The sequence below is a fragment of the Anastrepha obliqua genome, chromosome 1 (assembly GCF_027943255.1).
Source record: "Anastrepha obliqua isolate idAnaObli1 chromosome 1, idAnaObli1_1.0, whole genome shotgun sequence".
NCBI lineage: Eukaryota > Metazoa > Arthropoda > Insecta > Diptera > Tephritidae > Anastrepha > Anastrepha obliqua.
Window position 1 is genome coordinate 104,825,101 of NC_072892.1, and position 23,262 is coordinate 104,848,362.

The 23,262-nt window shown below is 38.5% G+C and overlaps 1 protein-coding gene across 1 annotated transcript in view; it reads left to right on the forward strand.

Annotated features, from left to right (window-relative positions):
- The window catches only part of LOC129253509 (platelet binding protein GspB), a 102,220-nt gene that overhangs the window by 69,854 nt on the left and 9,104 nt on the right, over positions 1-23,262 (forward strand). Inside the window, exon 3 of the mRNA XM_054891919.1 lies at positions 1,621-5,302. Coding sequence (XP_054747894.1) covers positions 1,720-5,302 — 3,583 coding nt within the window. The 5' untranslated portion in view covers positions 1,621-1,719. The remainder of the gene's footprint in view (positions 1-1,620; positions 5,303-23,262) is intronic.

Consider the following 23,262-nt stretch of genomic DNA (forward strand, 5'->3'; position numbering starts at 1 on the left):
AAAATTTTTTGTTTCTATTTTTTTTAATATTGCTCATTCTTTAACCAAAATCAAATTATAAATCACACTTTCAAATCTTATATAAAAGACAATAAAAATTCAACAAATTTTCATATAAATTTTGAACTTTTTAATCTGAATTTTTAGAAATTTTTCGTTTTGGACATGGATGCAAGTTTTAAGGGGATAAAAAATCGCTTGACTTTTTAATAATTTTCTTTCTGACATATTCCACAAGAAGAAGATATTCCACATAAAATTAAAATTTTGAGGAAGAAAATGTGTAAGGGCGTTACGGAACAGCTGTTCTGTGAAGAGAAAAATAAAATGTATATGAGTGACCAGAAAAAAACGTAGTAAAATTATTAATTACAAGAAATGTGTATTATAATTTATAACGCAATTAAAAACGAAATTAAAGTATTTGGTGATATCTGGAGCAAAAATTCATGCACATACATATTTGCATACTGATGAAAGTATGACTTTGGAAGGCTGTGTGTTTCCCCAAAAAGAAAAAAATTAAAAAGAACAAACTACAGTTTTTATAAAACGCACTTCTCATATGAAAAATGAACTCCAATAGCCGTCACCGAAAAAAAATTTAAAAAAATTAACGCAATTTCATAGCCGCTTAAAACTTACACTTTTTACCAAAATTAATTGGGCTACAAAACTGCACACCCGAAATTTTTTTAAATATTCAATGGAAGCGTAACCGGCAAAATTCAAACTTAAAGCTCTTTTGTAATTAAAAACAAACAGTGCTATTGAATATCAGTTTTAGATTTCATACATGTTTGCTTATTATCACCTTCCTCTATCCTTATCTATTTCTTGCCACTTTTGTTGCACAGCTTCAAGTGACTCACGTCTTATTTCTTTTAAAAGTAATATACAAGTAGACTTTACCATACACAACAGAACCCGTGCGGAATGGTATAGAGTAGAAATTTATAAAAAAAAACTGTGCTACATCATTAGCCTAATCGTTAACAATTATCTTTAATAAATCGCTGGATTCTGATGAATTTTTACATAATTCGAAAAAATTGTTTATAATACCGATAAATAAGTCTGGTAGCAAGTCGGATGTCCAGAATTATCGTCCGATCTGCAAAATATCTAGTATACCTAAACTCTTTGAAAAACTGGTTCGTAATTTGATTCTCTTCCAAATTTCAGATCTCATATCGCCTTATCAGCACGACTTTGTTAAGGGTAGATCTACTGTTATGAATTTAAGTTTATTCGCAAATTTTGTCTTAAAACAGTTTGAAACATGCTAACAATGCACTGACTTTTCAAAAGCGTTCAATAGAGTGTTCAATTGGTATTCACTCCAGCTTACTTAAGCCGCTGTTTTCAGCAACTTTTTCATCTTAACTGGGAGCAGATAAAGAAGTCTAGAAACTCGTCCACGCCCTTCAACACAGCGGATAATTCCTAGTTATTCAAATTCAATAAAACTAAATATTTGATAAATTCACATGCATTTAGTTTAATATAAAAGAAAACACAGAACAATTCTAATATTATCTTATAAATAATTGTATCTTAAAATATAAAAAATTCTTACTTCTATCACTGATTGAAACATTTGCTTTCTGCTCATTTCAGACTATGGCCACAGAGTTTATACTGTCTTAAACACCGCCTTCTCACGCAATACGTTCATACGTCCATAAACGAACAAACTGCGATATTCTCAACAACAAAATGTCCTCTTCGATATGTCCACACTTCACGCAAAATGCGTGGAAAAAGGATCTCTGTTCAAATTGTTTCAAGTCCAAAGATGAACACAAGCCCGGCAATTCGACATACACATCTAAATACTCTAGCGCCATGGATAGATCAAAATTCACCTCGAATTTATTATCTAAAACTGATTTGGATAGCAAAAAGACTGATTACCCAAACAAAAATAAATCACCCGTAAGAAGCATCATGAAGAAGTCTTTTGCCTCGCTAAAATCTAAAAGCAGTAAAGGCAAAACGCATAAGGTCTCCTTTCCGAAGAATATCTCTGAAGTTATTGGCGTCGGCGGCGAATGGTCGGACAATGATTCTGATGACGATGATGATCATGATTTCATGAATATCGGCAATGAGCGCGACGACAATGCCGCCACTAGCACCGACGACGAGGAGACGCTCGAGTTGAATCGCATCACACGTGCCAATACCGATTTCAATATGAACAATGGCAATTTGCTTGGCGATCCACAGGAGAACATTAAGCGTTCGTTTGCCGCGCTAAAACTTGGTGCCCCGCAAGTCGACAAAGAGGGCAAAAAACAAACGCTCAAGATAAATGTTATGCCATTTGGAGTCACAGCGTCTACTGATAGCCCAAAGGCGGCGTCTTCGATTACCTCCACAACTGCGAAGGCTAAATTTGAGACGAGAACTAATGAACCGAGTGAACAAACGGTGGTCAAACAGTGTGCAACTGTTGTTAAATCTATAAAGAAAGCAACGACAGCTACAACATCGGCTACAATAGCGTCAACGACCGCAACAAAGATAACAACAACAGCTGCAACAACTACGACCAAAACAGTAACGTCCCACATAGTTTCCAGCGCTAGCAGTTTATTGAGCGCGCAAGCCAAGCAAGAAGCCTTGGCGGCGGGCGATAGTGATGGCAAGAATAGTCCGCCCATTGAACGGGCTATGGAAAAGTCATTACTGGACGAAATATCTGAAACGCTCGAAAAGAAACAGAGCGAATGCAAGAAATTGGCTAGCGAAAAGGAGGTGAGCAATGCCACTATCACTAACAGCAACACAAGCGCAACCAATAACACAAACAGCGGAGTAAGCACAGCCGCAACCACAAACACATCGTCAAAGATTAAATTCGAGATTAGCAGCTTGAGCGATGCCGTGGAGAACAAGCCATTTCCTGAGCTTAAGAAGCCGATCGCACGCAATCCACCAATTACAAAGGATCATGCTAAACCCAAAATAAATGTTTTCCATAAATACTCGGATAGCGACAGCAATTGTTCGGACAACGAAAATGGCATCTCAGCATACTACGATGTTGTCGAAACACAAATAAGCTACGAGAATCTGCCAGACGGCAAATGCGATGCAAAAGATAAGCCTGCCATTGTCGGATCTACAGTCCCAACAGCAACAGTAGAGAAAAAGTGCAATAAGAATGCATCCAACACGAACGACACTTCCATTTTCTCCAGCTCCCAATACATCACCGACATGCTGTTGTCATCGAAGACACGCGCTGCCTCGTACAATCTGCATGAAGGCAACTTTATGACCAGCAAAATAACGTCTGATGGGCTTATTGTGACCAAGTGCAGCTCGGATGATGCGCTTGATTCGACGGGCAGCAGTTTTGATGGCAGCAGCGACGAGGAGACTTCATACAATATGATACGTAGTGAATCGGACTCTGGCATCGGCATCAGCATTGGCAATGAATACAAGAACTGCGGCGCCGAAAAGGAACGCGTGCATGTTGAGAAAAAACTGAGTGTAAGTACCAACAACTCGGACTACGAGGACATACAAGTGGCCAATCAAACAAGCACAGCAAATAAAACTCTTCCGGGCAATAATGCGAAAACAAAAACAACAGCGGCTGCAAAAACCGCTTTCATTTTGGAGAAAAGCAGAGAATTGCATGGTGAGCCAGACGGCAGCGCGGATCCAGATGGAAGCTTGGAAAAAAAAGAGGCAAATACCGCGCCGCAGCAGTCACAGCTGCCTGCATTGCCTAAATCACCACCACCTACGAAGCTCATTGATGCGCGCCCCTCATTTCTACATGGTTTACAAAAGCAGCACCCTCCCATTTTACTGAAGAAACCAGATCTACCAGCAAAACCAGTGGTGTCACCAACCTGTACGCCGCTGAAAACATTTGTCAGCAAGCGCACACCGACAAATGCGGAACAACAAGTGATCAATCAGTTACATTTGGTGATGTCAAAATCCAACGAAAATCTAAACTTGAGCGTAGTGACGCTAGACGCTATGAAAGATGATGCCAAACTAAAGAAAGGCCGAGCGCCAAATCCGCCGCCTGAACAGAAAACAAGCGCACCACCAACGCCAGAACGCGACTACAATGCCGCGCTAGAATTCGATCAGACTAGCGCATCATCAACCAATGTTGCAGTGGAAGAAACGATTTCCCAAAAAGTCGCAAGCGCGGAACAACAATCAGCGCCGACAATAGTCCAAGCGCAAGCAGAATCAAAATTTATTAATGATCACAACGTTGATGTGAAGAAGTCAAACGATCGAGCGGAAGCTGACAAATTGAACATAGCAACTTGTCAGTCAACCAGTGAACTAACGACAACAGCAATTGCCGCCAAAACTTCCGCAACCCCTGCCACCAACGCTGCAGTAACGAACACATCCAGCATTTATAACCGCAAAGCAATACCAACAACAACAAATAATACCAACAGCAATAATACGAAAAACGCCAAAAACGCCTCATCGCCAGTGATACGTGAGAAGGACAAACGTGAACGCGCTACAGTCAATCCCAAGTTCCGTAGCCTTAACACATTCGCAACGCAACGCAGCAATGCGCTGAAGAACATGCAACTACAATCGGCCACATCATCGTTGAGTCTCAAGCAAACGCTCACCCCTGAGCCCTTGCCGAAGAATCATAAGAGCCTATCTTTGTCCGAAGAGTGTCTAGCTGATGTGACACAAACCAATACGACGGTGAATCTGCCAACATTGCCGGCGACAAGTGACAAGAAGTTGACGGCACAACAACAACAGCAGCCGCAGCAGCAACACCAAACACCGCCACAAAAGACCAAAACGAAATTTTCGATCAAGAAATTCTTGCGCATGGGTGCCAGCAAAACGACGGACAATCTGCACAAGAAGGACAGCATCTACTCGGAGATTTGTACTGGCGAGGAAGCCGGTGTGGTGGGTAAGCCACGCCTGGTGATTATTCATCCGATCGACATTAATCCGACAGCAGTAGAAGTAGTCAAAGACATAACGAAGACCAGTGATGCGGTGGCAGCCCAAACAGTGGCCGTGGTGACAGCCAAGCCACCGGCACCACCTCTCCGCAACATAGATACGCAACGTTCACACGAGCTAAACAAACCGGCACGTCCGCCGCCACCAAAGAGTGCAGAGCTACGCCGGAAGCAGGCAATCATTGGGTTGAATGCCGTACCGATGACGGTGACGGACGCACCGATTGGCCGCAAGGCAAGCAGCATAACTGCCAGTGAAGCAGGTGGCTCTATGAAATGCAAGTCGGATAATGTTTATGCCAATTTAGGTAAGTGTCAGTTTCATGTTTACATTAACAAAGTATTTTAGTAACCACTGTGTAAATGCTACAGAAAAGGCTTTGCTAGAAATGTAAAAGGAAGAAGCTCAAATAAAGAAATGACATTTAAGAAAATATTGTATTTATAACGATTTAAACATGACTGACTTCCCGTCTGCCCAAGCGACCGCGTATTAGTAAATAAAAATTAAAGATGGCGCTGTAATATTTTAAAATACCACTCGTTAAGGATCAATCCAGTCAAAAGTGATTAAAACAGAATCTGATGATGCTATGCCGATTTCCAATAGAAATCTAAATAGTTGAGTGTCTCAATGTTCTACATATACATGGAATACCAGTTTATTAGAAAATGCTTTATCAATCCCAAAATAAGTTAGCGCGAGAGATTTCCAACCGAACTAAGATCCGCGAGCGCTTAACCTCCCCAATTTTACTGCCCAAGTCGTTGTTGAGCGTGAGGTATAGCTCGGACTATTGTTTTGGGCAAATTTCAGCATAGCCTAGCTTCGCATTTAATTAGTCTCCCACCACTTTAAATAAGACTTTCAACATCTTCCTGATGCTACCATACATATGTAACACATGAGCTGAAAAGTCCCGGACCTAACAAAGGAAACACTTTTTTTTTGTAAAAAATTAGATTTATTCATCAACGTAATTTCCATTAAGAACAACGCAATCATTCCAGTGTCGCTCTAATATTTCAATGCCACTTTTGTAGAACAATTTACCTTTTGCCCAAAGTAGGCTTGAGTTTCAGCGATAACCTCTTAATTCGAATGAAATTTCTTACCAGCGAGCAATTTTTTAGGTCTGCGAACAACCAGTAGCTGGAAGCCAAATCTGGCGAATACGGTGGATGTGGGAACAATTCGAAGTTTTGCCGTTGTTTTGAATCATCTACACGTTCTTGTTTTTGGTCAACAGTTGGCAACGGCGAATATCGCAGACGATGGAACGATGAGTTGTATGAGCTTTACGACGACATAGACATAGCGCAGCGAATAAAGATCCAGCGGCTACGTTGGCTGGGTCATGTCGTCCGAATGGATACAAACGCTCCGGCTTTGAAAGTATTCGATGCGGTACCAGCTGGTGGTAGTAGAGGAAGAGGAAGGCCTCCTCTGCGTTGGAAAGATCAGGTGGAGAAGGACTTGGCTTCACTTGGTGTGTCCAATTGGCGCCGGTTAGCACGAGAAAGAAACGACTGGCGCGCTTTGTTAAACTCGGCCAAAATCGCGTAAGCGGTTATGGCGCCAATTAAGAAGAAGAAGAGCAAACGCGACTCCCACTTTGAACAGAGCTTTCTCAAAGTCAATTGCTCATCAATATAAAGCCATTGCTTTGTTTTGATATCTTAACGATGTCATCTAACTCACGCAACTTCACTTTTCGATCATTTAGATTGATTTTGGAGATTTTTTGATGTTTTCTGGTGTTATCGCCTCATTTGGACGCAGTGGACGTCCACTGCGTTGTGCATCGTCGGTGTCTCTAGCGTACCTATGTCATGAGTTTTTTAGATCATCGTCTTCAGGATGGTAAAGCAGATCAGAATTGTGTTGAGATGGCATATAATTATGGCCAATAGTATAAAAAATGCGATACCAACCGGTGGTGGCAGCGGAAGAGGAAGGCTCCTGTGCTTTGGAAAGTTCAAGTGGAGAAGGACTCTCCCTTTGTTAAATACAGCCAAAATCGCTTAAGCTTTTATCGCGTCAATGAAGGAGAAGAAGTACGAAAAATACTGTAATATGTGTCCAGAAGCAAAATGGCAAAACAGAAGTAATTTTTTAGTCTTGCGGAGTGAACTTTTTACGGGCAATAGCTTGGTAATCATTAAAGAAAATTAACTTTGTTCTTTTTTGGCACTTTCAATCGGAAGTTTATCCATTAATCGAAATCCATTATTTTAGCGTAAAATGTTTGCGCAAATGGTTTAAAACTGTTTTATGGCCGATCTTTAGCACCTGGGCGATGCTACGACTGAAATGAAATGAAATTTGAATAGGTCGAGCCAAGGAGCACCAAGAGATGTGGTGGCTCCTAAAACACTCAGGCTAAAAATCCCATTGTATTTAGAGCTCTGGAAAGGAGAAAAGTATCAGGGAAAGATATAGGAAAAAATAGAAGCAGAGGTAAAAGTATTTAGTCCTGTGAGAATTTTTCAGATTATTTGGCAAATCTGTAAATATCCTCCAGTTTTAGAGAACGAATATTACTCATTCACACGACATCGGAACCCAAGATTCGTAGCCTTAATCTAGCAAAGGCAGGACACTCACAGAGAAAGTGATCAGTACTATCCGCAAACCATGCACATTGGGTCCTCAATGATTCCAATGGTGGTCATATGCTGACCCTATGAGCTCTGTCCTGTAATAATACCGAACATCTTTCCTTCCAAGTTTTAGTAGAAAGTTTGACAGTTTTCTGTTCGGACTTGTCACAAAACACTTTGCAGTTCTGCAGCGTTCTAGACCGGACCATCGCTCTTTATGTAAATTGCATACATAATCGCTGATCTAATTCAAGATTCCTGCAGAACTGATTCCGATTATTGGCTCTGGCCCTTGTGGGGGAACCGCTGATCCACGGTTGACCAATTCATCGGATACTACGACTACTAACATGCCGGTCAACTTCGATTATTTCTGTGATTTTATCGACATTATCTAAATTTCCTAACATCAAAAATGCCTGAACGGAATCGATGAAACCAAAATTCACGAAATTAGCTGTTAAAGTATCGGCACCATAAACACCATTCACAATTTCAGCGGCCTGGCTTGCATTTTCGCCTTTATCAAAGGGCCTTTCGCCTTTCGACTTGGGCTTCACTATACCCATTTTAAGAGCAATTAAAAACAAAACTCGCAGTGGGCATTCAACACACTAAACTTGGCTTTGTAGAGTTTTTTTATAATGGGACTCTAACTGTCAATGTATATCGAAGATTTTCATGCCTAAATTTTTTTCATTATATCTATGGACAATTTCTAGGGGACAAGGGGTTTTTCAAGTTTTACATTTTTTGTTTTCAATTTTTCGTATTATTAAGGTTCGTTATATCGATGTTTCACTGCATTTGTTTTAAAATGTTTCATCGCTTTGTTTTTTGTAAGTTGAAATTCTAGCTACATTTTTCCAAGCGCATTTAAGCCTTCACTCATCATCCGTTTCTTGTTCTTTCCGCCTTTCCTCCTACTGCTCAGTAGTGGCAGTTGTTCGTGGTGCCATGGACTTATGCCGTCTTTGCATTGTCATGCAAGCAGCGGTGAAAAATGTTCATTGTCCAACAAACAGATGACTTTGGCCGCAAATTGCAATTGTTGCTGCAACGCTGCAACTGCAACTGGAACTTAATCAAAATGTGTGTGTGGCATTGTAGCTAGCCACTTTAGGCGTCACACTAACTAGCCTCAATTCATTTTAGTCAACTACTCAAGGTTCGGTGATGAGGCCAATTTGTTTAATGTGCCGGTCGGTTATTTGCGATATATATTATACATATTGTATGTATGTTGTCGCTAGCAATTTACAATCACCAAGAGCTTCCGACATCTTTTTCATGGCAGGAGGGAGTAAACCATACTAATAAAACGCACACAACCGTGATTGAGGTAGAGCAATCTCTCTTCCATTTCATTTTGTCCTGCAAGTGAATTTTTGTTTAGTTTTATGCCGCCGAATGTAATCTTATATAGAGCTCCCATATTTTGCGTTCCCCATTAATAAGTCCTCAAGAAATTTATATCCAGTATATCATTTTCAGTATTTTCAGGAAAGGGTTTAGTATAAAACTATTCACCGATTTTCAGATTTACATAAATATAAGTAACCCTTCCTTTTCCTAATCCCCTTTACACGACCGAGATCACGACCCTTATAGCTTCAATGAAACTCTAGATGGCGCAAATTAATCACCCTATCGGAAAATTTATAAATTTTGCAAATGCCGTCGTACATCAAACATGCAGAATTCAAGAATGGAGAGCGTAAAGGTTACAATAAAGATTTTCATCACTCAAAATTATTTCCTTGGATAATTAGGAAAAAAGTAATTCAAAAATAAAATTGGATAAGTAATTTTGCGCCACCATTCATTAACTTAGGTTCAAATTGTTTACCAAGTTAGACTCTTGAGTTGACCGATTCATTCCTTACGTAAATTTTAGTTTATCTATTCATACTCAAATCTTCGTGTACATAATTCTTATTGTACGTTATTTTATGAAATTGAAATTGAAATTTCTTAGCTTCTTACATATTTTATACCCCTTCCTAAATCCATAAGAGTTGTGTGAAGCAATCATTCCAGAACTGGCATTGACTCTCTTTCTCCAGTACTTTATACTTTCGACCTGAATGATCTGCTGCTTTCACTTTAAGCCTGCCAGAATACGGCCATCAGAACAGCCACATGATGCCTTTGGATGTCTTCCCGGTAACATCTCTGCCATAAGACTACTATGTTTTCGGTTAAGAAACATACAAAATGCTCAGCAAGTAATAACTGCTGGGCTGCTACCGCAGCAACCACCACTGCAGGAACTTGTTGTAGGCTGATCCATCTCCAGACGAGACAGCAAACATCTCATTAACTGTACTGCCGAGATCCAGGACCGAATACAACTATAACTAGTGGACCTGGCAGTTTATAGACAGGTATTAAACGGCATTCATCGGGAGCCTCTTACCACCTTCTTAACATTGCGACTCCAAATGCCGTCATCGGAGTCCAACCATCATTCGTCGTCGGTGAAGAGTTATCTTGGCACAATTACGTTCAGGATATTGTACTAGTTAAACTCATGTGAAAGTACCCCGCATGCTACTAACCAGCTATTCACATACCCCTCTAAATCCAATCAACTAATATAATATAATTTGACAGAAGCTTCTACTTATACAGATTTAGTTATGTAAGATGCATGCGGATTAGGGAGTAGGTGATGGTGGACACATCGGGAGACACATCCTGTAACATTTATCTTCGATCTCTACAATTAAACTTGAAGAAAGCTCACTAATTCACTAGGAATCCTATTAGCGCTTCCGCACCATTTTGTTGTTATATCCTCACTAGCAACGGGTTTTTTCTTCCTGACTGTATCCAGGCTATGCGCTTAAGAAACCGGCCAGTTATGCGAGGTTTTCAAAAAGCGGTTTGCCAAGGATTAACATCCTCGCCTTCTATAGGGCAGGGCATTCACAGAGGAAGTGGAAGATAGTTTTCGTTTTCTCCGGTTGATTACAATTATGTCAGTATATTTTGCAAGAGATATCCATTTTGGCTGCCTGCTCTCCCACGGACCAGATGACAGTTATCACTGCCGTGAGCCGGCAGGCATCCTTTCGTTTCATATATGTCAATGCTGACGATTGTTTGTTGGGGTAGGTGGGTCATAACGTTCTGCTACTTTTGCATGTTATTTGGCCCCTCCAATCTGCGTTTGGTAGATATTATATTTTAAGGAGATTGCATTTTTAATTGCACCCAGTGCTGTGAATACCGATTCTGCAAGCGCGTTATTCATGGCAGATCCGCCTCTTGCCAGTTCGTCCGCTTTTTCGTTCCCCTCAATGTTTCGATGTCCCGAGACCCAGAGTAAGATAACATTTAGGTTTTCACTCAAGGTGGTAAAGCTACTTACTTCATTCCTCCTGTTTAGAGATTGTTGTAGCCTAACTCTGTGCCTGGATTGCAGCTTGGCCATCCGAAAGAATAGCAATATTGCCCTTCAAAGAGAAGATTGCGATTAGTCTGAACTGATACTCATACGTTATTTGGAATTGAAAGAATTCGTTACACACTTCAGTTTCGCCTCTCAGTTTAAGGGATAGAAAATTTAAGATTCAGTAAAAAATTATGTGCGTCAATTTTATGTTGTTTTAAAAGAACTAAAGGACCGCCATTTTGGACCACCCTGACACTAAATACACATACAATACATTAGTACTATGTATATCAAGTAATGCATTCAAGTAAAGCAAAATTCATTTCCGACAAAATAAAATTAAAATGCTTCATAGAAATATATGTACAAGTTTTATTGCCGATATATTCTTAAAACTCAATAATATTAAAGGTGTAATATTTGCATAAATTAAAATACGAATAACCACTTGCATAAAGTACTCACATAATGACACATCGAACTAGACATTTTACCTGCAAATAACAATAGAATATTAAATTCTAAACTTATAGACAATTCCATAAATACCTCGGCATGTTTGTATTGCTGTGCGGTACGCGTTTCTATAACTGTGCTTAACATTCACGAATTATCATTGCCAAAAACATTCCAATCGCCGACATACCAATGCCGGCATGCCGGTGGTGCAACAATGCGGAACGCACCACCACCACACACTCAAGTAAATCTCCACATCACGTTCCAGCACATAAAAGCTCAATACTTGAGTAGTTAGACACATACGACCTTCAAGAAGATAAAAAATAAAAACACTAACGATAGTGATCCCAATTCAAATTCATGTGAAGTGATGAACCAACTGCAGAAAAATAGAAAAAAAGTACCACGCCAACGCCACCAGCAACCCATTTACCTACAAAACTGGAGAAAACAATCAAAAGTAGCAATGAGAGAAAAACGAGTAGGTATGCGAGTTGAAGTAGAGAAAGAAGAAGCGTAGGAAACGTAGGAAGCGTAAGAAGCGACTGTATGCACATAAGTGCTTATTTATACGAGGGCTGCTATTTATATTTCTGGCCTTAGGCACTTCTAGTGCTATCAGGTGCCATCTGCTGTTTTCATTGGAATGTTTGGTATATTTTATTATTTTTTTATCAGATCGTTATGATGTGTGAGCCATATTAGTGCTGTATACAGTGGCTTCAAAAATTAATTTCGACCAAAAAAAAAATGAAATTAAATCGTGAACGTTTTCAAGCGATTATTTTGCAGAATTTTCGACGTGGGTGAACAATACAAGAATGGAACCACGACATAAAATAATTAGACGGAGAGCCACCATCTCTTATCACCGTAAAAAACTGGTACAATGAGGTTTTTCGTGATTGCTGTGCGCTTACCGACGAATTCCGTGCAGGTCTTCCAAATTCAGTTGTTATGTCAGAAAATATCGATGCTGTGCGCGAACAGATTGGGAAACAGCTGTATGTTACATACCGTGAGATTGAGCGATCCTTGGGCATTAGTATGACGAGCACCAATAAGATTTTTCATGATCACCTTATGGTAAAAAAATGTGTACTCACGTTGAGTCCTACACAATTGAAAAAGTGCTGCTTCAAAATTTGGTTAAAACGATTGCGGAAGTGTGTTGATCAACATGGAGAATATTTTTAAATCATTAAAGCCGTTTACAACCACCAGTGCTCATTTTTACTTCGTTTCACCAGCCCTAGTATTAATATACGCTATGTGCCTCTGATTTTTTTTTTGCGATTCGCTGAATTTTTGCGATGTTTAAAACAAAAATTTCGAAAATCCGGCAATTTCAGCTGGTTAGCTAAGTAGATTGCTGTTTTTTTGGGTTTTTTTTTTGCAATTCGGCACCGAGGTTTTTACCAGTTTCTAAAAAAATTTGCTAATATTTTTCTGGCGTAGTCTTTCTCGTTTTTTTGCTTTCCATCTTGAAGCTAAAAGGTCAAGATTTATTCGACAATTGAAGAGCAGCCAATGTCCGCTGGGCATCCTAGCCGTGAGGCTTAGCATAATTTCAAGCCTCTTTTGCGGCAGCAGTCTGGGGGTAAGGTGGAATCATCTCAGCACCTACTCCGCGGCGGCTCTGCTTTCGCGAGGTTAACATTCAGGTATCTTGGCTCTCTCTGTTTAAGTTCCCCTGTGGAAATAGCAGATTTCGATATTAGTCACCTCCTGAACTTATTTGTAAATTAGTTGTAACAAATCATAATTCGCATAGTGCCTCTATCTCTCCCTCTTCCCCCTTTCAATGGAACCAGAATGCAGAATTCAATCCTAGGTATACCCGAAAAACAAAATAAAACATGGAAGTGGATCAATAATGATAAGTGGCTTCTTTTCGACGACGGGAGTTGGGCCAATTTATTGGAAATAGCAGATTTCGATATTAGTCACCTCCTGAACTTATTTGTAAATTAGTTGTAACAAATCATAATTCGCATAGTGCCTCTATCTCTCCCTCTTCCTCCTTTCAATGGAACCAGAATGCAGAATTCAATCCTAGGTATACCCAAAAAACACAATAAAACATGGAAGTGGATCAATAATGATAAGTGGCTTCTTTTCGACGACGGGAGTTGGGCCAATTTATTGGAAATAGCAGATTTCGATATTAGTCACCTCCTGAACTTATTTGTAAATTAGTTGTAACAAATCATAATTCGCATAGTGCCTCTAGCTCTCCCTCTTCCTCCTTTCAATGGTACCAGAATGCAGAATTCAATCCTAGGTATACTCGAAAAACACAATAAAACATGGAAGTGGATCAATAATGATAAGTGGCTTCTTTTCGACGACGGGAGTTGGGCCAATTTCGGCAAAATATGTTCAACGGATTATCTCGATATACTTATATATATACATATATTAGAAAAATTTTTTTCTTCATTTTGGTGTTTCGTCGAGATTCGAACCTACGTTCTCACTGATTTCCGAATGGTAGTCACGCACCAACCCATTCGGCTACGGCGGCCCTCTCGATATACTTTACACTATGAAAATTAGCACATGACTCCAAAATAGAAATTTATGAATGATAACGACCCGAAACATTCGTCGAAAATAGTAAAACCTTTTTTCCAACGCAATAAATTTGAGGTCATGGTATGGCTCTCTCATTCACCGGACCTCAGTCAAAGGACTTCCACGCCAGGAAGTCACGTCTGTAACGTAAATAACGTATGATCATGCCAGTCTCTTATTGCGACGAACTCAGTACACCTTGGAGAGGACTGATTACATCGTCCCAATGGTAACATTAAACAGGCATTACGCCACTCTCTTTCCATCTCAGGATGAATGGAGTAAGGGATTCTCACTAAAGAACTTTGACACTATGCTGGCTCTAAAATGCATTTTGGTCTATTCTCATAGACTCCGAATTGAAAAATCTATACGTCTTCCTAATGCCTGCAGTCTTATCCAATCGGAAGTACTGGTAATTGGGTAAGCTTGAAACTTACTAATCGCAGAGTTTCCTTTTAAGGACAATATCACTATTGTTTCGGATAGCCGAGCTGAAATTCGGGTACTTTATTCGGCTACAACAACCTCTTAACTGGTGGAACAAAGTAGGAATAGTCTTACCACCTTGAGTGAAAACCATACCGTTAACTTAATCTGTGTCCCGAGACATCGCAACATTGAAGGTAATGAAAAAGTAAATGAACTGGCAAGAGGGAGATCTGTCATGAACAACATTATTGCAGAATCGGAATGCACATCACTGGGTGCAATCAAGAATGGAATTTCCTCAAAATACCTTCGAACCGTGGATTGTATGATAGATGGAGAGGCCAGACTGCATACAAAATTAGCAGAACGTTATGGCCCACCTACAACCTCAAACAAACGTCCACATTAATAAACCTGAAACGACGGGATGATTACCGACTGACGACAGATATAACTGGCTTTTGGTCTATTGGAAAACAAGCAGCCAAAATGGGTATCCCTCATAAAAAACATTGTCACAGTTGTAAACAACCAGTGAAAAAGAAAACGATTTTCCATTTCCTTGTGAATGTCATGCGCTATTAAAGGAGAGAAAATCAACCCTGGGAAAGAGTATTAAACAACTGTCTGGCTTAAACGTCAACAATTTAATAAGGTTCTTAAACCGCACAGGCTGGTTGTAATCATGCTGTAAATAACCTTTAAGCCAGCCCGTGGCGAGAATGTGGCAACAAAATAGTGCGGAAGTGCTAGTTGGATTCTGGATAAATCACCGTCTCAACCAACCACCTTCCTATAACGGTTAATGTATATGAAACATGGATCGATCATCAAAGTCATAATCCATCAATAATAAGCAATATGAGTAAAATTTTATATGAATGTTATCAGTATATATGTACGTGTACCAGTATATAATATAAAGAATTATATGTGTACATATGTATGCACTAATATTTATACGCCTTGTCATTTCCATCAATATTACTGTAAATGGCGTGATTGGAATGCCTGATGTTGACTGGATTAACTGGGTTAAGTGTAGATACATATTTATTACAACTCACACGCACACACACGCGTACGAAATTTAGGCTATTATTGTACATATTTATTTATGTATGCGTGTATTAGGCAAGCTGTTCTTTAAGCAACAACGGAGCAAAGTCCGTCGCATATTTTCGTACTTACCTATGTGTGTAAGCATGTACACGCATACATACATACATATGGAAGTAGAACCACATTAAATAAGCCTAAATATCTTGTGTGTTAACTCAGAATATTCATACGTGCGCCGTTAATGGTAAGTAGCGGCGGACCGGTCGGTGCCGTTCATCAGTATAATTGCAACGAAAACTACTATGGGCCGGAGTACCGACGGTACAGTAATAAGAAGAAAAAAAGTTTGCAAAGATGTGCTTTATTATATACAAATTTAATATCTGAATACAATTAAAAGTTAACAAATTATGTGAAATAAGTTTTGCGGTTCGATAAGAAAAATACAATCTTATGGTTTGAAATATACCTGTAGTTTACTATTCAGTATAGCCTCCATGAACCTCAATACACTTGTTTCAACGAGATTCTAATTCATGGATTTCATCCCTGAAGGGAGAATTGGAAGGACTGTAAAATACCACAGTCCACAGCTGTTATGACCTCATCATTTAATGAAAAACGCTTTCCATTCATGCATTTTTTTGGGTCTGCAAACAGATCGCTAGGGGCCAAATCTGATGAATAGGGTGGATGCTCTAGCAATTCGAACTTTAATTCATGGATTTTAGCCATTATCAAAATGCTCTTGTGATACGGTGCATTGTTCTCATGCAAAAATTTTTTTTCCTTTTGCAAACTGGGTATTTTTTCACGAATTTTTTCCTTCAGCTGGTCTAAAAGATTGCAATAATCTTCAGAATTTATTGCTTTACCAGTTTGAGAGTAATCCACAAACAAAATTCCTTTCGCATCCCAAAAAACTGAAGCTAACACCTTCTTCACCTATTACTTGACACGAACACGTTTCGGAGCCGAAGAACCAGGTTCACACCACTCTTGTTTTGATTAAGGATCATGGTAATGAACCCAAGCCCCATTCACACTAATGAATCGATGCACCAAATCCACCTTATCGTTTCGAGAATGCTTTAAATGTTGCTGAGAAAGTCGCATTCGAAAGTGTTTTTGTTCCATTGTTGGCGAACGACTCAAAATATTGCTTGCACTGGCCTTGGCGTCTGGACGTTTTTCCGGCGTCAAATGCTTCATGAATGATTTGCCTAACATTACTGAACAGAAATGCCAACACAGTTTGCCATTCTCAGCTGTCAAACCATAGTTAACGATATCAATAGTTCTCATGTAGCTAGAAAAACATCCGATATATGCGAGAGTCTCATGTAGACACGTACTTGCGGCATCTTTTCCTCTTTCGTGCCGGTTGTTTTTACTGAAAAGAAGATTTGCGTGAATAATACATTAATTTTTTATTGAAATAAATTTATTTACCAATCTTTCTTCTTTGGACTTTCACCTAAGACGCTTGACCTTTTTCGCAAAAATTATCAACAAAATAGGGTTACATGCCCCGAAGTTATCATTTTAATTTGGAATTTATTATTTGATTATTTATTCTATAATTCAATTTGATATTTATCTTTATTATGTTGGATTAATGAAGGAGAAATTTAATGGCAGAAATACACTTACTTAGGGTGCAACTTCTTGTACCAGTTTTATGTTCCATATCTACAGCAGGCATTGAACCTAGGACTAACCGTATTGTTGTCATGCAGAAACCCGTTCAAATAAAGTCGCCCCGTTACTGCAAAAGAGGCTTTTATTTTGAAGTATAGAATGGAATGGAGTTTTGAATGGTCGGAATTTGCCAAGCACGCAGTCAATATTGCCCATTGCACATAAAGCTTAAAGAAAGTATTTTGAGGCATAATTTTTATTTTAAAAATCTTTATAGTTACCCACTGTGCGCAAGAACTTCGGACCTTTCGTAATTCAGTAGAAGAGAAGCGTCTAAAAATAAACTGCTACCTATGCAGCAAATTTACGCGTGTGTGCATGTAAATACAAGCTTTTGTGCACGTGTGCATATGCCCACATACATACACCTGCAGCACTCGACCTCTGATTGCCACTTCGATTTGCTGGAATTGAGCGCCACAAAGCTGCGGCCATGTAACCAACGAAGCGTCCACTCTGTTGGCCAGAAGTTGAAGAAGTTAAATCCACAAATCTTAAGCATGAAGCGATGGTTGAAACTCATATTCTTCATCATTTTGCTACCGGCGCGTATGTAATTTGTGTACGCTTGTTTTCAGGCGCGCGATGCTGCTATTATCGAATGCACGAGTGTTAGTGCATACATATACATATACGAGTATGTTGTTGTTGTTGTTGTATACGTGTTTATGAGCAAGCTCGTGCATCTTTATGAGATTTGCTTGAATTTGGGTCAGAAATACAATTAGCTTGACTTGTTTTTGCTGGTCGAATAGTTTCTTTGGGATTTATTTTCTTTTACTTATATTAGCTCTTCCAACATTTTATTTTTGTTTTCGATGTTTTTATTACTGTTACGCCACTACCGGTGCTGCGGATGTGGCGGTGTCTCGTGCTTCTTCTGCCACTTGGCTAATTCAAGATTAATGATTCTTGGCCAACACTGCGGCACTGGGAGTACAGGTCGTGTTTCTTCATGCGAAGCTGTGTCATTTGACGTTTTACCGTTCGCACAAGGTTAATGTAAAGAGCTACATGGATAAATTTGTATATACAGAAGTCACAAATAAATACTTACACACATACTTATGTACTTACGCAGCTACACAAACACAATGAGCGCATATTTGCATGGTTATACGGTTGACTGGATTTGCAGGTGGAATGGGGTTAAATGAATATTCAATTGTATTGAAAGGAAAGCCAAAAGTATGTAAACTGAGGAGTACAGGACCCCTGTGGCCACATTTTTACGTATTCCATAAATGAATTGGGTCTGTGTGTATGTATGTATGTCTGACCACTGGAAAATTCACACCCCGAAAACGTAAATAACTCTCTACGCCTTTGAGAAATTGATGTGTAATTCTTAAGAAAGCCACAATGTGGGATAAGTAGGTGTACGATGCCCGTCAAGAGTTGCGTTAATGTTCTTTTCCAGTAATTGACTTCAATATAACATTAAGATTTGTCGAGTTTACGAACTTAGGTGTATGAAAAAATTCTTATATTTTCAAGGAAGAAGCCGATTTGATTGAAATTTTGCTTTATTATTAAAGCCAATTGTCTTAAGGTAGATAAAATAATAAAAAATTAGAAATTAGCTTCCAATCCAGCTGTAAATATAGGTAACCAGATAACAAAAGTAATAATTCACTCATTCAAGAATATTTCCCAAGTTTTATTTGTTTGAACAACTCTAATACCCTGGAAAAAAGTATTACATAAAATAGACTAACAAGACAGGGCAGAACTTGCAAGTTAAATTAGAAAAAGAAATATAAAAAATTAAAATATAAAAAATCAAATATAAAAATTAAAAATATATATTATCAAAGAAGAAAAAAATAGACAAAAAAATATGAATACACAAAAGTGATACATACAATATACTAAAAAACATAGGCAAAAATTAAAAATAAAAATATAATACAATACATGGCTAAAAATATTCATGGCTACAAAGAAAACGTATAGCCCAGTAAAATTAGGTAAAAAAAGGGGTCAACCTCGGAATGAAAGATAATAAGCTGGAAATTGGTAAAAACCTTTGTTTTGTCGCCCTAAATATTGTCTCAAAAGTCACAAATGCTATCGTGTCCGCGTGTTAAGATATTGAAGGTCAAAGGTCACAAAAAACGATTTTTCGCGAATATCTCGGTTCCTATTGCTTAAATGATATTTTCACCTATCATGAAAGTTGTAGAGTATAAAATTCTCTACAACTTTTGTCTAAACTTTTTTTTATACGATCAAACGTTTTTGAGGTAGAGCGCGAAGAGTGCGCAGCGTACAGTCATATGTGAGCTAATGCAGGGTCAAGCGTGAGTTACGGTTATCAGTACGTTGTATAAAGTCAATTATTGGCAAAAAAATTATAATTATTAAGCAATGCCCATTATTTCTGTACTTATTATTAATTATTTATATTTAATTATTCAACTATAGTATATTATTAATTCTGGAGCCTCTTAGTGTTGTTGACTTATTAACGTCTGATGCACAATCGAAATGGAACATATCTTTCATGAATTTGATAAATGTTTCTTCACTTTTCACGTTTGTGTAAATGTAACTTGACCTATTCCATTGCGATTCCATTTACCTCCTTCTCTATATCCATACAAAATACGAGTATCTATCAAACAAATAAAATTAAAATTTTGTTTTGAAAATTGCAACTATTACATCAGTATTTTCTTATGACGTTGTCACGTTAAACTATCGTCAGTGAACCGACTTTACAGACAACCTCTTTTTTGATGTTTTCTGGTGTTACCTCCTCATTTGGACGTCCACTGCGTTGTGTAATTTCGGCGTCTCTGCGACCACGTTTGAAGTCAGCAAACCATCGTTTTATTGTTGCTTCTGATCGAGCGGAGTCTCCATAACACTTTTCACGCCATTGCTTCGCTGGAACGGTATTTCTTCCCATCAAAAAAACATTGTAAAATTAAAACACGAAATTCTTTTTGATTCATTGCTTTGAAAATATTAATTTTGAAACTCTTAGCACAAGCAGCTGTCTTTCTAAGGTTGGTACTAACTGGGAAAGAGGTGAATGCAATAAAACTAGCTCCATCATGTGCTAGGCTCGGGACTTTTCAGCCGTGTTATTATCAAACTGATAAGATATAAAGTACACAAAAGAAAAAAATATTTATAATTTTAAGGCTTTACATGGAGTAAACTAAAAAGCATAGGCAAAACCTACAAGTTGAATGAAAAACGGAAATTATCAAAAATTAAAAAAAATTCAACACCGTTCTTCACGCACTTAATAAATCTACGACAAGTAGTTCGACCTATCAACAACTCTTCGCTGAACAGGAAAGAAACTACCGGAACAACAAATGGAATTTTTTATATACGGATTGATCAAAAACCAGCACTAACACCACGTTCACTGTGGTTAACCAACAAGGATTGCTCATTTCTGGAGGCCAGTTATCTGAACACTGCTCGGTGTTCACAGCGGAACCAATGGCCATATATTTACAAAGCAACGGATTTCGCGCAGTGTAAAAAGTAAAATTCTTTATTTGTACGGATAGCATGTCGTCTATTAAAGCCATAAAAAACATTTATAGCAGTAGCAAATTGGTTGAAAAAATAAGAGACCTTTGTATTCGGAACTTAAAAAAGATCAACATTATGTGGGTACCAGGCCATAAAGGCATCCGAGGCAATGAGCGAGCCGACGAAACAGCTCGACTTATGCCAGCAAAAAGCCCATTCTTTCCAGTTTATTCAGAGAATGATTTACATAGGCATATAAAAAAACGTATTGACTCGATTAAACTGACAGAATTGTATACGTTTAGGCATCGGTATACTGAATTCAACGACAGGCGCAAACCATCTCTATTCCCAAGCAATACTCCTCGATATTCATCAAGCCAGTTCGCCCGACTCCGAATTGGACATACTAAACTCACACATCAACACCTCCTCACAGGAGGTATCCAACAGCAATGTTCGTTTTGTGATAGTAACGCATCAGCTGATCATCTTTTAAACGATTGTCGCGCCTTAGAAAGTTTCAGGAAAAAACACTTTGGAGCCACCAAACCTTCTGCTCAACTGGCTACTGTTTCTACCACCAATATAACTGCTTTAAATAAGTTTTTGAAAGATTGTAACTTAACTACTATTAACTATTTAATATGATTTGCTAATAATAACACAGACAGTTCTAAATAATTATCGAGTTGTAGGCCCTGGTAGCTAGTACTAGTTCTTGTATTAGTTTTAGTATTATAAAGGGTGATTAAGTTTCAAGGGCCGGTGTTGATTTTGAATAAAATACCATTTTTTTAGAAAATTATTGTCATTTCTCTTTATTATGATAATATTGGTATGGCTCAATTACGTATGGAACAAAATATTGGCCAAATGGCCGCCGTGGCCTCGGCGGCACACCTGCATCCGATGGTCCAAATTTTCGATGACGCTGAGGCATAATTGAGGTTCTATGTCGTTAATGTGCCGAATTATCTCATCCTTTAGCTCTTGAATTGTTGCTGGCTCATCGACGTACTATACACCTTTTCTTTCCAATGACCCCAAAGAAAGAAGTCCAACGGTGTCGTTGACGTTTAGGTGTGGTTCACATTCAACATCGGCCCTTGAAATTTAATTAATTCTAATAAATAAATAGATAAATCAAAAATTAAAAATGCCCACAACAAAGCACTATATTTTTAAATTAAAGCAAAATAAAAATATATAAACGAGAAGACAGAAATATATTTTTATTGTCAATATCTGGCGACCGCCGTAGCCGAATGGGTTAGTGCGTGATTACCATTCGGAATTCACAGAGAGGTCATTGGTTCGAATCTCGGTGAAAGCAAAATTAATAAAAACATTTTTCTAATAGCGGTCGCCCTTCGGCAGGCAATGGCAAACCTCCGAGTGTATTTCTACCATGAAAAAGCTCCTCATAAAAATATCTGCCGTTCGGAGTCGGCTTGAAACTGCATGTCCCTCCATTTGTGGAACAACATCAAGACGCACACCACAAATAGGAGGAGGAGCTCGGCCAAACACATAACAGAAGTGTACACGCCAATTATATATATGTATATATATATTCTGTTACTTAAATTAGAGCAACAAGTATAGGTAAAAATTTAAATATGAAAGTGTAAAATAAAAATGTACGAAGAAAAAATAAAAATATATTATATAAAGGCTATCATCTCTTAAAAACGAAATTTGTTTCTCAATCGCATTGTAACCAAGCAAATCGGGGCAAGCCTTCCCAAATACACGTATAAATTAAGCATATACAGTTTGGATCAGAAAAAAGTAACCGTTATTATTTATGCAATATAAAAGATATATATTCAAAATTTTTTTACATGAAAGGATGTACAAAACTACGATTCGCAATTACTCAATAAGCCGTGGGTAGTCTTCATCGTTGGCATCTTCTTCATGCTTTTAACCAGCTTTTCTGGGTAGCTCATCGACAAACAAAACTAGATTTTGCGAACTTGACGTAATCATGGACTGGCCTTCTAGCAATACTGTGACGCCATTTGCTTGTTTTGTTGTTTCTCAATGTGTTTTTCTGAGAGCAGTGGTTTTGATGATTTGGGAAGATAGGATATGTTCGCCTCCTTCAGTCGACGTCCGGTGGTGTTGATACTCACCCTATTTAACAAGAACTGATTGTGCTTGGTGTAGTCACAAAGAAGGGTATCGCTTAAAAAGTTGGACGATCACTTTATCCTGCTTTTTTGTCGTCACTCGCTTCAAGCCGCGCTCAGAAAAGTCATCAAAACTTTTGTACACTTTATACACTTTTACCACATCACAACAAACTTTTTTCAATTTTTAATCACTTTTGCAGCCACGGCGTACGATAATTTCGGTCCGTTCGAATGAGTGCATAAAAATACCGCCTCGAAACGCTTCGCGTACTTCTCACTCAATTTTGTTTGGTTGCGTTTACGGGAAAGTTTTGAACGACACTAACCTGAATAAACACTGGCGTCGTAACCCTTGAGTGGGACTATTATGCAGCAAAAAGCAGAACGAAAT